The 17,500-nt window shown below is 38.6% G+C and overlaps 2 protein-coding genes and 1 long non-coding RNA gene across 5 annotated transcripts in view; 1 reads left to right on the top strand and 2 right to left on the bottom strand.

The window, feature by feature from the left end:
- Positions 1-12,164, top strand: part of LOC138018543 (U4/U6 small nuclear ribonucleoprotein Prp3-like) — a 20,843-nt gene extending 8,679 nt beyond the window's left edge. Inside the window, exons 2-10 of the mRNA XM_068865212.1 lie at positions 2,522-2,638; positions 3,268-3,539; positions 5,213-5,300; positions 5,797-6,043; positions 6,862-7,005; positions 7,953-8,052; positions 8,738-8,922; positions 9,012-9,199; positions 9,767-12,164. Coding sequence (XP_068721313.1) covers positions 2,522-2,638; positions 3,268-3,539; positions 5,213-5,300; positions 5,797-6,043; positions 6,862-7,005; positions 7,953-8,052; positions 8,738-8,922; positions 9,012-9,199; positions 9,767-9,916 — 1,491 coding nt within the window. The 3' untranslated portion in view covers positions 9,917-12,164. The remainder of the gene's footprint in view (positions 1-2,521; positions 2,639-3,267; positions 3,540-5,212; positions 5,301-5,796; positions 6,044-6,861; positions 7,006-7,952; positions 8,053-8,737; positions 8,923-9,011; positions 9,200-9,766) is intronic.
- LOC138018547 (uncharacterized) lies at positions 6,054-14,590 on the bottom strand. Its single transcript, XR_011126041.1, has 3 exons — positions 14,238-14,590; positions 8,148-8,236; positions 6,054-6,289 (listed from the first exon to the last, which is right to left on the bottom strand). It is a non-coding gene; the product is annotated as an uncharacterized lncRNA (long non-coding RNA).
- Positions 14,591-16,398: 1,808 nt separating this feature from the next.
- LOC138018545 (uncharacterized) overlaps positions 16,399-17,500 on the bottom strand; it is a 21,191-nt gene continuing 20,089 nt past the window's right edge. For all 3 annotated transcript variants that reach the window (XM_068865213.1, XM_068865214.1, XM_068865215.1), the window contains exon 8: positions 16,399-17,151. In XM_068865213.1, coding sequence (XP_068721314.1) covers positions 16,911-17,151 — 241 coding nt within the window. In that variant the 3' untranslated portion in view covers positions 16,399-16,910. The remainder of the gene's footprint in view (positions 17,152-17,500) is intronic.

Raw genomic sequence — 17,500 nt, 5'->3', positions numbered from 1 at the left:
GCACCATTGCAACAACTCAACAAAATATAAGATGTTGCATTGAGAGATAAATCGTAGGTCAACGCAAAGTTGATATTGAAGAGAAAAAAACCTTCTAAAAAAGGTGCTAAAACACAGTTGATGGATTCTGGACAATAGACGATAGATGATGGATGATATTGGACAAATTGTCACAGACTTTAATTATTATTAATCATTATACGAAAGTTCACACTATTAGTTCAGTTCAATTACGACCAGGGGAAATATGAACGATCGCCCATATCTGTTTGTTAAAACTTGTTGACAGCTCCAGCGTTTCAAGTACGTTAGGAGATATGTTCATCGACATGTATTTTATCTCATAAGCAAAAAAGTAAGTGAATTCCACATGTTTTCATTGATCAACAGCCATCATATTGGTGGACCATTTTCATCCACTAACATGTCGTCTCCACACAAAACTCTGAGAATTGACATTGAAAAACGATGTACATAATTATATAGAACGTCAATCCAATGGCGATTTGCTGACGTTTTGTGTCTTTTTTTAAGTTCGGGTCACATGGCGCCTCATGGGTTAAAAGAATACCAGCAAAACTTAATTAATTTGTCCAATATAGTCTGTCATCTATCATCTATTGTCTATCATCCAGAATCCATCATCTGTGTTTTAGCACAAGCCCTAAAAAAGCTTTTCAGTGCCACAGTCATCACTATGAGGGGTTGTGTTGTCGCTCCTAACTTTTCTTCACAACTTTTCGTCACTTGATGACGAGATAATAAGCAAGAATGCCTTTTTAAATGCCCCAAAAATAATAATAGGATTTCAAGAAAATCAATTTGTTGTGAATTAAATTCTTATTAAAGCTCTGCAAGATGTGGACAATGTGAACGCAATAAAAATTACGTGTAAAAGTGAAGCTTCAGAAAGGAAGAGTGTATACAATTGTAAACAGTTGAGCTAAAAACCGTAGAATAAAATGAAATCACTTCTTTTAATAGTATTTATACATGCACGTAATGAGCATCTGCGTGTAAATTTTCACAGTGCATGTTTTCTTTTATACCCACTTTTGTATATTTTTTACTCGCATGTTTTGCCAATGCAATACATGTATGGTGCCTTTTCATGCAGGAAACACGCATGTAATGCTGACAAACCCGTCAGCTGTACTGAACATGCATTGTATGATCATGACGTGCGTGTTGACGTTATCGGCAAGGAACTTCCTCTAAACAGATTCTCAATCTTTGTAAAACTCTGAAATAATTGTGGATCAGTAGTCAGGTACATGTACCTTATGGAGAAAGTTGTTTGTTTAGCAGGGAAACTAAAAAAAATCTTTCAGAAATGCAACACATTTTGCGATGGAAAGGCTCTTTTTTCTTGTATTACATGAACATATTTTTTATGCTTTCCACATTGCAATAATTTATTCAAAATAAGATGTTCAGCAGACTAATCACTCAGTTTGCGTGATGTTGACCTTTTGTGGTGCTGTGACCATCACCTCCCTAGTGAGGTTTAAATTAATTTTGTCTCGTAAGGAACTGAAGGATCCTTCAGTTTCATACGCTATTAAGAAGATTTTTTGGGAACTCAATTGGAGAGTTCAATGATTTTAAACTGAATCATTTAATTTGGTCGTTCTCATAAATAATTATGGAAAGTAAAATTCATTCGGCTTATCGCATTGAATTTTTGCATCTTCGTGTTGAAACAGCGCAATGTGTATTTTTGTTCTTGTTACTGTATCTCAAATGATTTTATTTTTGGAGCAAAATACCACTCCAATTGTCGACAAAGTCATTGTCCCTGTTCCTTTTAATAGATTCATGTACACTGTAGTTAAAAGCTGCAAGACAGTTGGAAAGCTATTCACAGATGTCTGGCATTCACACATTTACAACTGCTTGCTGGAAAGTGGAAACTGTAAGGGTGTCATTACGCTTGTCATTGACTTGTGTTTGGTAACATGGCTATGTGATGTGAAAAAATCCGAAAACATGCACCTTTTTGTTTTTAATAGTCCGCAAACTGTGAACTTTTCATGGCAAGACGAGACTGTATTATTTTGTGACATTACCTTTCAAACACTTCATTGAACCTTTTGTGATGCAAATGCTTCAGAAAGTTAACGAATTTGGTCAACACGTTTGCGTTAGAATTGAAACTCAAACGCAAACTACATGTAATTGAAGACCAGTTTGAAACTCGTTTGATGGTTTGCTTATCTTTGAGCAGTACTGTGGTGAGTGCTTGGGCTAAACTTTGGAATACCATGCCACTAATTTGCATATAATAATTGCATATACAACTTCAACACAACAATACTGGCCATTATTCTGATGTCACTCTGAATGGTTGTATGTTTGATTCAACTGGTTCGTCAGTAGATAAAGCTGTCATCCAGCTTCAGTGAGAGACGTCATGGCTTCCAAGTCAGTTGCATGAACACTGATGTGTGCATTCTTTAAGCAGAAAGTGACGTAGCCCTTTGAGATAACTTTATTGGCATATTTCTCCTTTACATTACAGCCAGTTCCGAGTTTAGTACAGCAACAAGAATTGATGAACGAAGCAATAGAAAAGGCTAAACGTGCAGCTGAACTGCAGGCAAAGATCCAAGCGCAACTGGCTAACAAACCTAACCTGGTAAGAAGAGGATTTATGTTAAAAATTGTGATCTCTTATGAGAAAAGTTGGAAGTTGGGGTCCCTGTCTGGTCTTCCTTTCATAAGAAGAACTTGATAAAAATTGAAGGAGTTCAGCGTAGGGCCACTAGGTTCATCGTACGTTCTGACATGGACTACAAGGGCAGACTTGTCTCCTGTAGTCTCGTGCCTCTTTCCTTGAGGCGAGAAATGTTAGATATTACCTTTTTGTTTAAATGCAGACAGGGACTTCACGCACTTGATAGACACGCCGTGCTGGAAGTCTAATTTCATGACTGATGTAGGACAAAGCAGAAACTTGCACCTACAGGTGTACCGGAAATTTTACTGTAGTCAAAGGTGGTCTGTTCGTATCTTTCTTTTGCCTTCTTCCTTTTTTTTCTTTCATGACCACGAATAATGTACAACCTTATTTCAGAACTATTAGCTTTAAATTAATTTTTCCTTTGAAGAGTACTGTAAACGGTCATCCAGGGATTTGACCGGACAAACACATTTTTGAGCAGACATTGTCCATTGACTGGCCATTATTCCAAGCCCTGCTTTTATGTTAATTTTTTTATTGTATTGAATGTTTCCGGATAAATTTATGATGTTTCTTTGCTGCAGTTCTCTAATACCAACCTTTCAAGTGCTGGTGCAAACCTCATCAAGTCAGGATTAATTTCTTTGACTGCTGTTAAAGAAGACACCTTACATCCCAAAGCGCTGATCCTTGACCAGTCTGGTCGAACTGTTGATTCAACGGGAAGAGCAGTCCAGCTTGCAAGCAGAATGCCAACACTGAAGGCAAATATTCGTGCCAAGAAGGCAGAGCAGTTCAAGATTGAAAAGCCAACAGAGGACCTGAATGAAAGCAAATATTTTGATCCCCGAGTGGGGTGAGGCATGATTAAATTTTATCAGTGATCTGGATCTTACAGGACTTTTTTAAGTGTTAAGAAATTTGTATGAACAAGGTCTCCCACCAATCAAGCAAGTATTCTGTGCGATTTTGGCTCTTGCTCTTTTTTGTATTGACAAAATTAATATCCGGGATATGTTGCAGGGACGTAAAGCAGGTCAAAACCAACATCTCAGAAACAGATAACCATGGTTTTTTCTAACACCTTGAATGGCTTTTCCAACAACAGATTGGTGATTTTCTTAATGGCTTTTCCCAACACTTTAAACTCGAAGTCTAATGGAGAAATGGAAATTTGGTACATGTATTATCAAATGAGTTGACTCCCAGGAATGAGACTTGATAGATTTTACTCAGTCTAATGCCAGACAATTTTACTCATCAATGGGTGTTGTTCAGGAGTCAGTGAGTTACATTTAATCTGAGACTTGATAGATTTTGCTCTGTCTAACGCCAGATGATTTTACTCATCAATAAGGGCGCATCAGGAGCCAATAAGTTAACAGCCCCTTCATCCACATTTTGCAAACATTAAATGCCTACTTTAGAATTAGGGCTGCCAGATTTGCCAAATTAGGGGCAATTACTTATTTTTACATCCTTATGAATTACATCAATTACATCAATTAGTTAACAGAAGTCCAGATCATTGCTTGACTTTATTGAATTTCAGTTCTCTATGAAAAATGCTTGTTCATCAAAATTTCTGAACATTTTATTGTATGGGGGCTGCATCAGTAAGGCCTTGAAAAAGTATGACTTGCAACAGTTTACACTGGTGTTTACTACAGACCATAAATAGACAATAATTAGTATTATTATGTGGTGGCGAGAAGATGTGAATTTTATGTTTGAGTGGCAGGAACAATATCTCACAAATGAGTGCAGTGAATGAATGAGATACATGTATTATTCTTGCCACAAGAACATAGAATTCATATCTTAAGCCAGTGTGTACATTTTCGTTTTATTATAATATATGGACAATAAATATACATTGTGTACATGATAGAGATTCAAAGGCAGGCTTTAATACTGGGTATTAATACAAGCAAAAGAAGATGGGTGAAAAAGGTGGGAATCATGACATTATTAATCAATAAATTATGACTACTCTTGTTACATACAAAAAATACACCACTAAGTTCCCAGACATAGTGGTCGTATTGATTCTACGAGTGCTTTTGTTCCTGGTAAAATACTCCTATCCATATACACTGTACATGTACATTAAATTTTGTAATAAATGAAGTAGTCATACTGCAGCATAGAGGAAACCCATGCAGCCATATTGCTTTTTATCTGTTTAATAACAATCTTTATTGAGGATATGGATACTCAATAAAGATTGTTATCTGCAGTAAAGGTACATATAATTGGGTGAAAAATGTGGTTGCCAATGCCAAAATTTGGCACCAACCACTACCAGTACAGATAATAATAATTAATGTACAGTAAAAGAAGACCAACTGCTATGATTTTTGAGACTACATTGTTCATGTCGAAGGTACTTGTAAACACAAGTGAGAAAACAGTTTTATAGCTTTACAGTATCTGGCCAATAATTATTGGTCTTAGAAGAGAGAACAGTGTGGTTTTGCTATTGAGCTAAAGTGGCTCCTCATTGTCTCTCCTCTGGTTATTTTACAGAATCAAATCAGCACAACGAAACAAGAGGGGATTTAAATTTCATGAGAGAGGAAAGTTTCAACAAATAGCTCAAAGAATACGAGCAAAGGTATGTTGTGTAATTTGTTCAGTAACTTAGTGATAGTATCCTTTTGTGATCATAAAGTGTATTGTGGATGCCAAACATAGCCACTAAAGTACTGTAAATCTAGAACAGTGATAGTCATCCTGTAAATTAATGTGGAACAAAGGCAACAACAAAATAAATAGTCACTGCAGTATTACTTTACTGTAGATAAACTGTAATGGACTATCTATTCTACAGTGTAAATTATAAATGCTAATGAGTTTAGGACAAATATGCAAAATAGTCGGTAAGTAATTAAAAATGATCATTTTTCATTTTTTGATGACTTGCATGTTTTCAAACTGTAGTGTGTTTTTTCATATAGGGCTTCTTTGTTTGCTCATGATAAACAGTAATGGTAAAAAAGGACAATGATCCTTTATCTGAGAGAACCTCATCCACAGGACATTATTTACTCAATTTAGTCCAAACTCTCTTCTCAACAGAAACATTCCTCTCTCAATTATTTTTCTTTCAGACACAGCTTGATAAACTTCAAAAGGAGATAGCAGCAGTTGCAAAGAAAACTGGAATTTCGTCAGCAACCAAACTTGCTTTGATCACACCTAAAGAAGCACAAGAGGATTTCATTCCAGATATTGAATGGTGGGATGGAAATATCCTTCCTGCAGGAAATTACATTAATTTGCCAAATGAAGGAATTGATGCAACTGTTGTTGGAGTGACAGCACTAGTAGAGCACCCTGTACAAAAACACCCAGCAGGTAAGTCATAATATGGGAATAAAATTATTGTTGCAAACTGCCATTTAGGATGAGCCCCTTTAAACAGAAGTTGTCATAAGGATGCAATCTGAAAAGATAGGTCACCATGCTTCTTCATGGAGTAGGGTGATGAAAAATGCACCTGTTTTTGCATCTCTGTATAAAAGCTACTCCCACATAATGCTGGTGAATAATGGTTTGACTTTTTGTTCATACATGTAAACTTCAGTCTTCCTCTATGTCCACCTAAGAACCAGACAAAATGTAATTAAATTTCTTCAAAACAATATACAACTCATGTGCTTTAAATCTCAAAAACACATTCATTTGATTTTTGTGTATACATGTATATTGTAGCACCCAATAGGGCTCACTCATGATACAGTCTGTTTTGCTGTTTTGTCCTAGCTTGACATAGAAACTGCCCTTATCACATTAAGGGAATACAATATGGGGGTCACTTTATTTGATTATGACAAAAAATAGCTATCACCTTGCAGAGGCAAAGAAATAATCCCTAGTTCTTTTCACGAAAAGGATTATTTCAATTAATATTCTCATCTAGTTGAACAAATCTATAGTACATGTACTTGAAATTTTTAATCGTCTGGCATCATACAAAGTAAAAGTTATATAATTAATGTCACTTCTGGGCGCGTGACGGTTATAGTAATATACTGTATTGCAATTCACAAGGACAACAACATCCAAGCATAATTATTATGCCCCAATAGTGTTTTGTTTTGTTTTATTTCCAGAATAAATTAGCTAGAGAACATTTTTAACAGTGTTTACTGTATCTTACTCCTTTTTTCTAGCTGAGCCTAAAGAAGCACCATCCGTTCCCATCATGTTAACAAAAAAAGAAAGGAAAAAGATCCGCACTCAACGTAGACGAGAAATCGAGAAAGAGAAGCAGGAGAAAATCAGACTTGGACTAGAACCACCCCCACCCCCTAAAGGTATCGCCCTGGATACTGTAAGCAGCTCAATAATTTCCATGTGTATTTGAATCTCTTTATCGTCACTTCAAAGATTGCAAAAACCCCAGTTTATTTTAAAATTAAGTATTGGCCTATATTTTTGTACTCGGTCTTGAGGAAGTCTCAAGTGTCGGGGACATGGGTGTGCTGTGCTTAAACGGCTCATCAAGTCAAACACTTCCACTCCAATGATTCTTCACACTTGTCCCTACACACAGTTGTACTTTCTTGCTTATTAATCTTTTCCTTACTTTCTTTTTCATGGCCATCGAAAGATGGAGAAATTTGCCATGCACATGATCCATCAAGGAAGGAAAAAATGGATTCAATACCAAGCCAACGTCACAAATTACTTGTACTGTACTTTGCATCGCTGTCTTTAAACAGTTCCGGCACTGCAAAATACCTACTGTAGTAGTTTGTGACTTCATAGAGATATTGAACCATCCCTTTCCCTTGTAGAGTTGTACATATACTTGTAAACTGATTGCCACACGGTTTTCACCTCTTACTTTCGACTGCTGAAAAGCAGGGACTTTAAAGGAAATGGTTCGTGATTAAGCAAGATTTGTTAAGAATAAGTGCAAATGAAAATGATTTGAGTACATCATGTACATGTATCTCCAGACCAGATTTTCCCTGACAAAGGGCTAATGCTTGCTGATCGTTCTTTCCATCTCTCTCTTGTGGCAGCTCCTTTGTCAATTGTTTTTGTTAACCCAATAAAATTTTAGCCCACGAGTTTTCCCTACAGTGTACATGTTGTATACAGTGGTAATTTGCGAGATTTTATCTGAGGCAGAGTACATCCCTTCACTTGGCCATTACCAGGGCATCAGCACATTCAAAACAGCAGTAGAAAATGCTTCAATTATTAACGATTGTTTAAACTATCAAACGCTTGTGTTAACTGCTTATTGTTGTAGTTAAAATCTCTAATTTGATGAGAGTTCTTGGTAATGAAGCAGTTCAAGATCCAACCAAAGTAGAAGCTCACGTCCGAGCACAGATGGCACAAAGACAAAAGTGAGTACTGCGTTACTACACATAGTGCTATCTACTCAATAAAAGTTATTTCAAATGAAATAGCTTACCATGCACTTAGCTCTCACAAAACTTACCGCAAGAGCTACTAATCCTTAAACCAATGTTCTTCAATAATGAGATTTTGAATCTACATACACTGTACTCTTAGAGACATCATTGCACCCTGCATATCGTAAATTCATATATATTTTAGTTTATTACAATGTTTTTACTACTCGTAAATTTCGTGATTTTTTGCGTGGTCACATTTTGCAACACTTATTTTCACGATATTTACGAAATCGGGAAAACCCCAATCATTTTATTTTCGCGATTTCGTCTTCTGAAGGGGATAAAGCACGCAATCACTATGCCATTCCAGCCAGCAAGCTCCTTCCAGAGTGGCTTACTAATGTATCAGTGTGAATGGGCCAAGGCCAACCCATGTCATTTTTTGTCACTAAGAGGAGCTGCAATTTACTCATGACCTTAAAATATGTGCGCTACCGAACGCCACCCCTCGTTCAAGGAGATTTGCGAATTCCAGCGAATGTCGGACGGTGCAGATAAAAAATTCTCTACAAAAATGTTGTAAGCCAATAATAAGTTGAAGTCCTTGGTGGAACTACATTACAAGGAGCCCGTAAATGGATTATTCTGGTCTTTTCACTGCCATTTTTTGCAGGGCCCATGAAGCTGCCAATGCAGCACGAAAACTCACCCCTGAAGCCCGACGAGAGAAAACAATCCGAAAATTAAAGGAGGACACTTCACTTGGTGTACATGTAGCTGTGTTCAGAGTCACAGAATTAAAAAACCCACAGAGAAAATATAAAGTGGATATCAATGCACAACAGCTTTTCCTGACAGGTGTGTTTTGAGTATCAAGACGTCTGAAATAAGGTTGATTTTTACTCTAGTTTACTTGACTAACTTGCATGTATTTCTTGTTTTGCCAGGATGTGCTGTTCTCTACAAAGATGTCAATCTTGTGATAGTAGAGGGAGGTCCAAAAGCGGTAAAGAAATTCAAGCGTCTAATGTTGCATCGAATCAAATGGCAAGATGAGAAAGAGTCTGATGATGATGATGATGAAGGACAGCAGTCAACTGGTAGGAAGACACAGCCTTGTGTCCTTGTGTGGGAGGTGAGGTTTGACTCTGTCTGCGCGGTTAGGACTTTCCTTTTTATTTCTTCGACTTGAAAAATTGAGTTTTATGCAAACTGACAAATCATATCAACGTACAGCACGCAAGCACTTTGCTTAATCTTAAGCTAAGACTACAAGCATACATGTAAGTATTAAAGTGAATTCCTCTGTACAAGCTCACGACAGGCCTACGACATGACTTACGATTGTCGCAGCGTTTTAAAACATGATTGTTTTAAAATGCTACGACATTTTTTCTGATGTACACAACAATCGTAAATCATGTCGTGAGCCTGTCGTAAGCCGTTGTCGCATGCGACAAAAATCGTACCGTGTAAATCGGCCCTAAGGTACTAATGCGCATCTTGGAGACAGAAGCCTTTGTGTCCGTTTTTCTGATCACATTTTGATTTCTATGAGAATAAGGGCATGTGTACAGTAACTTTTTTTTTCAATTAGAAAAACTTAATGGCTGCATTCCGAGTTTGAAAATTTTTTTCATTTTATGTAAAAGAGTGCCTGATTATGAGATCTGATTAAGTTTGTTTTCTCTTTTTTATGTAGGGAACTAACAAGGAAAGGAACTTCAGCGATTGGAAATTCAAACTCTGTCCAATGCAAACAACTGCTAGGGAACACCTTAAAAAATATGGTGTGGAACATTACTGGGATTTGGCTCTCAGTGAGTCATTGCTTCAAAATGCAGATGACTAAATCATGCCAGCTCCCTCTAATTCGACTTTTTTTGTATGAAAAGGCGAGCATGTTCAAGTACCACTTTCGTCATTCTTCAAAGTGTTCATTGAGCATAGGTGCAAATTATTAGATACTTTGAATTTGTGGCTCAACAGCTTTCCTAGTTTTCCTTTCCCCAAACCAACTGCCGAACTTGTACTCTAATCTGTAGTTTCCTTTTTGAGCGATTTTATTTGCCATATTTGACACATTTAGACATAACGGCCATTTCTGTGTTAATTCATTTTTTGAGAAAACTAACTGACCTTCGACATTTTTAGTGTTGCTTGTTTACCAGACAGAACTGTCTTTCAACAATTGACATTAACAATAAGTAAAAATCTTTAGCAAACATGGAAGTTAAGAAGTCTTGTTTTTAGGAGGGCAAAAATGAAAAAAACCTGGTCTTAAATAGTAGCTAGGGATCCTTCAAACATTGCTCCCTCCCTAACAGGCATTTTTAACGATATTAACCTTCTTGCTGAGCTTACTCTCTCCATCAATCTACCATTAAATCAGTGACTTCATCTACTATAGCAAACACATTTTTTCTTAGTTTTCCCAAAAGTTCATGTTAAAGTACATGTAGCCATAAAAGCAACCAAAACTGTTAATCGTTTATCCTGCGAATGAGCAAATGACATAGACCTCTTTCACAATGGCCGCCACAAAAAAACATTCTTTTGTTTTAATTTTTAATAAGCCTTTCTGGCCTTGCTACGACGAGCAAAATTCAAAAGAGTATTTTTTTCCAAAATGAGGGCAGTAGGTCTAATTAACATCAATACAAAGGAATGTAAAGTGTCGGTATTTATGAAGTGGTCTATGCTCGAGTTTATTTCACAAACACAAGCTTTTTGGAAGTGAAGACTTCGTTGGAAGTCAGAGAAGTGAAACTTTTTGTTAAGTCACTAACTGCTACATCGTACTTCGACCAAAAAATCACTCCCTTGTTCTTCTTGTGTTTATTCGTGACCAGACCGATGGCATTTTAAGCTTTCTTTTTCATGCAGAGGATTGTTTAATTTAAACCGCGCAAAAATATCCCTGCATTAGTAAGCACTACCGATAGGAAATCCGAGTATCTGGAGATGCGCAGAACGTATGCGCAAGAACAATAGTAGGCACCGTCCTTAAATATTTCAAGTGAAGAGGTTTTTTATTTCACGGTTTGTATTTGCGGACTTTAAAATCTTGAGGTCGAGGAAAAGGACGTCAACTCTCAGTCGCCTAAATGCATTTATTAAGTGTGTACACGACTGATTTGGCATCCAGCCTACAGATTCGGGTTTTCCCATTTTTAACTCGTGTGTTTCATAGTTATATGCATTCTTAATCGAGCTAGTAATCTTTCTCTTCTTGATCCAGCTCACAAAGTAAGACCTTTGTACCTCGGATAGTAAAATCCAAAACTTGGACGCAAAGTAAAATCTTTGGATCAAAATTGGAAAGTGATGTTTTCTTGGCTTCACCCGTTGTGAAATCTCGCGGAGAACAAAAGTACTGCCAAGTGTTTCTTACTGATGGAGAGAGAGGTTTATTTTTGCAGGGAAAATTACTTAAGGTTATGTCAGGCATTGTTTGTGTCAAATACTATTTCCCTGGGTGGATGACAAAAATGTACCGGAATTTCGGTCGTGTCCACCATGTGGCAAATGTGCGGAGGTCACCGTAATCGTTCCAAGCACTGCATGTCTCATTTCTGTTCGACAAAATCATTTCTCTGGCAAAAACGAACAAGTTTTGGAGAAAAGAGTGGTGGTCATCCTTATGGGATTTTTCACAAACGTTGCCACAGAAAAAAGTGGAGTGGATTGTGTGGTCGAGATTGTGCAAGGTCACAGTAACATGTTTGATAATTAATTGGTAATTTTTTGATAGGAAATAAGTGTAGCTTGCATTACAAATTTAGGGCTGGTTTCATATGGGGTGCGTTCGATTGACCGTATTACGGAATTGGAATACATGGAATATAGGTTAGAAATCCTTTGTTTTTACGGAGATTCACGTAAAAATTGTCAAACGCCTGCGAAAATGCTATTACGTACGTTCTAATTCGCTACGCTCAAACGAACGAAAAATACTTTCTCCCTTGATTGTCTGAAACTCACAACAAACAACTTCATAATGGGTCGGTTTCTCAGGTACATGTAATCCAACCATTCGATGAGATTCACAAAGTACAGGAAGAAAAAAGCTGATTATCAATAAAGGGAAATAGATTTAAGCTTGTTCGAAGCCCCTGGTCTCTGGCTCGACTCGTTCCACTTCTTTTCAGCTGCATTCTTCGCCTTGCGCAAACGTTCTACGTTTTCAGAATCCGAAGCCAAAACATCTTACTCGAACTGTTGAGCTACCTCCAAACCCTCTTTCTTCGGTCGGCCAACTCTAATATTAACTTTATACATTTCCCAGATCGTTGTCTACCTTCTGAAAGTAGCTTACGAATCGCGTCTAGGATACTGACGTTGATGCCGATAGCGGAGAAGATACTTGGTCTTGAAGGGCGATAACCTCAAAGTGAATTCTGTTCCCTTTTAACTTAACTCCGAGGTGTCTTTCGCGATTTTAGATCTCCCTTCCAACTGATTTCCTTTTGGTTAAAGCAGCGCAATTTAATTTTAATCTTTAAAGAGGCAAAAACCTGCTAGACAAGTTCTGAGCTACTGCTTTCCTCCAAGAAGGACCTTGGCTGAGAACGTCTGGTATTCTTGGGGACTACTAAAACACCTATAAGAAAATACCTGATAACAAACCACAAACACCCTTCAAATAAGAAGACTTCAAACGCATACCAATAGAAAATAAATTTGTAAACCCATCTTTATTGTCCGTTTTAAATCAGCACCCTACGTATTCTTATTCCGGAATAGGGTCATGCACTCTCAATTTTGAACGTTAGGCTCTCTGCTTAGGGTTAGGCTTGGAGGTAGAATTATTTTCTAAGATTGCGGTTTTAAGACCGATGTTTTGATAAGGAGCAAGACAATAGATCAAATGGTCTGCACTCTAATAATAGACGCTTTCCATTCGATTGAAAGTCTCAAGTTATGGTTTCGATAATTTCATGTGGCGAATGGGACAGCATTGCCCCAAAATGTTAATAGCAATTGCTTCCGAGGAGTGCTGAACCAATGGGGCGCCATTTTCCGGTTATTCCGGAACGCGACTGAGGTATGCCCGGCAAATGTCCGAAATTTTCTTACGGGATATTTCCTCTCCATTCGATTCTCTTCCCGGTTTCTTCAACATTTTTGGTCGAATAGAAAGCGCCTAAGGAAAATGGGACGCCTTTCCTAAGAAGCCTGTCTAAAAGAAATGAAATGATTGCTAGAAAATAGTTTTTTTTCTATTGTCTTATCAGGATCAGAAGCCCTCTCTCTCATTTGAAGAAGATCTCATTTGGCCTTGGCCCATCAGTTTACTGTATTATATAAATGTGGAATACGGGTCCCGCCAAATTATGGCAAGTCACCGACAACACTTCTTATTGGTCTGCAACGAAGTACCCGCTCGAGGGAATGTGCGTGCTTAACTGCAAAATTATGCTTCGTGCAAGGGAAACAAGAACGCTACGTTTATTTTCCCCAAAAATCTACCGGTAGCGCAACATGACAATTTGCGGCCTATCCTTACACCACGGGAACACAGAAAGCCGCAAAAATATCGAACAAAAATTCAAGTACTATACCGAATAGCGGTTCTATGACGGGTGGAGCTGTGGAGACCTGAAGCTCCACAAACCCTAACCCTAACCCTAATTTATGCGATGCATGTGTTGTTTCACGTGGAGCTTACGTGTTCAAACTTGGCCCTTATTTATGCACGCCCCTTCCCTTGTCTTTCTGATTGATTCATTTGATGTTTTAAACCTGTTTGGGTGAAGGGTTGGGGTTAGCTCTTTTGTTAGGCTTTAGGATCAGGTCTCATTAGAAAACAATGGCGCTGACTACTTAAAGGCAGGAACATCATGTAAGAAAAGAGGTGAAAACTTGAAAAAATAGTTTTTTAAACACGTTTGGGTGAAGGGTTAGGGTTTAGGGTTTGTGGAGCTTCAGGGCTTTCCACAGCTCCAACCATCGTAGAACCGCTATTCGGTATACTAATTCATCTTTCAACTAGGTACACTGTACGGGTCCGCAAATGATCCCAGGACCGCAACTGATCCCCAAACTGTACCGCAAATTATACCACAGGTAACCTAGGCTCACTGTGTGTAGGTAAATATAGAGAACATATGAGGCGAAGTTTAGGTCTGACAATTTGCTACAAAATGGAAATAAAAATCGATAAAACTTACCATGTGGTGAGCTGTTGTTGTCTTTAACGAAGTTTCGGGGAAAATGGTCCCCGTTCACCTTCCTTCATAATATAGTGACAAGGTAGGGGACGGAAGCCAGCTTATGGACTCCGATCGACCCAAAACAAGCACGATTTTTTTCGCGAAAATCGAATCCAGTCGCTAAATAAACACGCCAGGCTCGTGGAACATGAATTTCTCTAAACCATGAATCCACTGAAGCATCTCCAGGTAGCAACGCGAAGCCACCAGACGCCGTAAAACTTGTAAGTTAACCTGCTAAAATGGCGGCCAGAAAGCGTTGTACTCGCGAAGTGTCCAATTCAAAATGGCACTGAACTCTAGACGCCTGGTGACGAGTTTAATAAGTTCTGGAGGGAGGGGAGTCCCACATTGCTAAAAACAAAACTCACTGAGCAATCTGGGACTCCCCTCCCTCCAGGGGGACTTATTTTACTCGTCACCAGGCGTTTTGAATTGGACACTTCGCGAGTACAACGCTTTCTGGCCGCCATTTTAGCAGGTTAACTTACAAGTTTTACGGAGTCTGGTGGCTTCGCGTTGCTACCTGGAGATGCTTCAGTGGATTCATGGTTTAGAGAAATACATGTTCCACGAGCCTGGCGTGTTTATTGAGCGACTGGATTCGATTTTCGCGAAAAAAATCGTGCTTGTTTTGGGTCGATCGGAGTCCATAAGCTGGCTTCCGTCCCCTACCTTGTCACTATATTATGAAGGAAGGTGAACGGGGACCATTTTCCCCGAAACTTCGTTAAAGACAACAACAGCTCACCACATGGTAAGTTTTATCGATTTTTATTTCCATTTTGTAGCAAATTGTCAGACCTAAACTTCGCCTCAGATGTTCTCTATATTTACCTACACACAGTGAGCCTGGGTTACCTGTGATTATACCAGGACCGCAAATGACCTCGAAACGCAAATGATCCCCATTTTGGACCGCAAATGATCCCGAAAAAAAGTGTGGAATGGCATGGAGGGTGGAATGGTGTGGACAGAGAATTAATGTGAAGAGCGCTTATTTTTATTAAAATCGCTTTAAATAGCTCACACAGGTTTCTGTCTCGTTCTAGTTTTCCAGAAAGACTGAATTTTGTTTCTTACCACGCTGTTATAAATTTGCCACATTTAATTATCGGATGATCGGATGCAATCATCAAAAACTAACTTGTAGGCAATTCTAAACTGATTGTGACCAGGGCCCCGTTTCTCGAACCCTGCGTGTGTTTGCCAGAGTTATTCGAATATCTGGACTATTTGTTTTCGTTTCGTGGTTTTTGAGTTACTCGTCATGCGTGACTGACACCGAATTACACATTTGCATGCTTAATGTGAAATGTCACTGAATCGAGGCCGCTGGCAGACCCGATTTTTCTAGGAATATCGAAAGAGACTGCTCGCTGGGTTCGAAAAACGGGCCCCTAGTCACAATCAGTTTAGAACTGCGTCCAAGTTAGTTTTTGATGATTGTGTCCGATAATTAAATGCGGGAAATTTATATCAGCGTGGTAAGAAACAAAATTCAGTCTTTCTGCAAAACTATAATGGGGCAGAAACCTGTGTGAGCCATGATTTAAAGTGATTTTAATAAAAGCGGTCATCACATTAATTCTCTGTTCAGACCATTCCATACTCCATGCCACTCCCAACTTTTTTTTCGGGATCATTTGAAGTCCAAAATGGAGAACATTTGCGTTCCGGGATCATTTGCGGTCCTGGTATCATTTACGGTACAGTTTGGGGATCATTTGCGGGCCCGTACAACACTCTATCCTCACGAATCAATGAACGCCTCTCATGTCATTAATTGATATTTCCACCAATGGCAAAGCTCCTCCACACCCTCAACAACACCCACAATTTCTCTATTCACTCTGACGAAGGGCTAACGATCGAAACGTCAGCCTTCCCAATCATTCACGGTGGTAATTCGACCTTTTATCTCATACAGGGCAAAATTACTGTATGATGATTGGCTGAGTCGGAGGTGTGACGAGGGCAATTGGCATGATTACTTGATCTTGATTGGTTAACAGTTGCTTGTATATCCAGAGCAAGCGAAGTTACAAGAGAATCCTCTTCCAGATTCTGACTCTGATTAAACTGCTTTTTATCCACATGTAAAATACAATTAAATTCTGTTGACAGCATCGATTTATTGATTGAACTTTAACCAGATGAAAACATGTTTTAAAGTTAATAGGCCATTTCCGAGTTCATGTCTGCCTCCTCTTCAAAGCGAGTCTAAGTGCGAAGTTTTTGTGATGGTAATTAGTTCTACTTTACATATGAATGAAAACTAATTTTCATAACAAAAACTTCGCGCTCCGACTCGCTTTGAGAAGGACGCAGACATGAACTCGGAAATGGCCTATTGTCATTTGTCGAAGCATTGAACGGGCTTCCCTCAATAGTTTTGCCCTCTTTGAGATAAACATGTAATCGCATTGTGCCCTGGTGCAATTAAGAATTAATTTCACTTGTATTTTTTTCACGGAAAACTTTGAAAGTACGCGTGAAATTAATCCTTAATTGCCCTCGGGCCTATGCGATTACTTATACCAGATAATACCGAAAACTGATGGGCCGCATTCCATTGCAGATCGAGACTTGTGGTTTATGGACTTCTGTCAAGGTTGTTTCCTCCTCAGGTCATTTGAGCGTTAAACTTAACAGGACAAGTGTTCCCAGGAACAACATACTTGGTGCAAAAAGATCTGATCTCGCATACGCTGATCGTCTCTTTTCATAGTAGTCGTAGGCACAAAGCGTCAGTTTGTTATTTGTCGTGTCAGTACTTAACAGTTTGCATTGACCACGTTGACTTTGGTGAAGAGTCTTGTCATATCTTCCACTGCTGCTGTACCCAAATCCATACTCAAATGATCTGCAGCTAAAGGAAAAAGAAGAGGAAGCAATTATCCAGAAACAAAGAAAGGCGTAATTCATCTTTACTTTTACATCGTAGAGCAACACCGGGTACTCTGTGCCTTGCCCTTTGTGAATAGTTTTATGTGTCCTCGAGCGTCTCGCAATAAAAATGGGTTGTAGGATGGAGCCTAAATAGACTGAAATTCTATCGTCATTGAAAAGACTAAATAGTTGAACCCTTGACCTCCCCCGCGGTAGATCGATGCTCAACCGACTGAGCCAATCAGTCGGCGGAAAATCAAAATGTTCGTTTTGAAGTGCTTCTTTAGAGGATACTCGAGATGAAGACGTCGCTCTCTAAAGTCTCCCAT

Source organism: Montipora capricornis, chromosome 10 (genome assembly GCF_036669925.1).
Source record: "Montipora capricornis isolate CH-2021 chromosome 10, ASM3666992v2, whole genome shotgun sequence".
NCBI classification, from domain to species: Eukaryota; Metazoa; Cnidaria; class Anthozoa; order Scleractinia; family Acroporidae; genus Montipora; species Montipora capricornis.
This window is presented reverse-complemented; position numbering and strand designations above follow the sequence as displayed.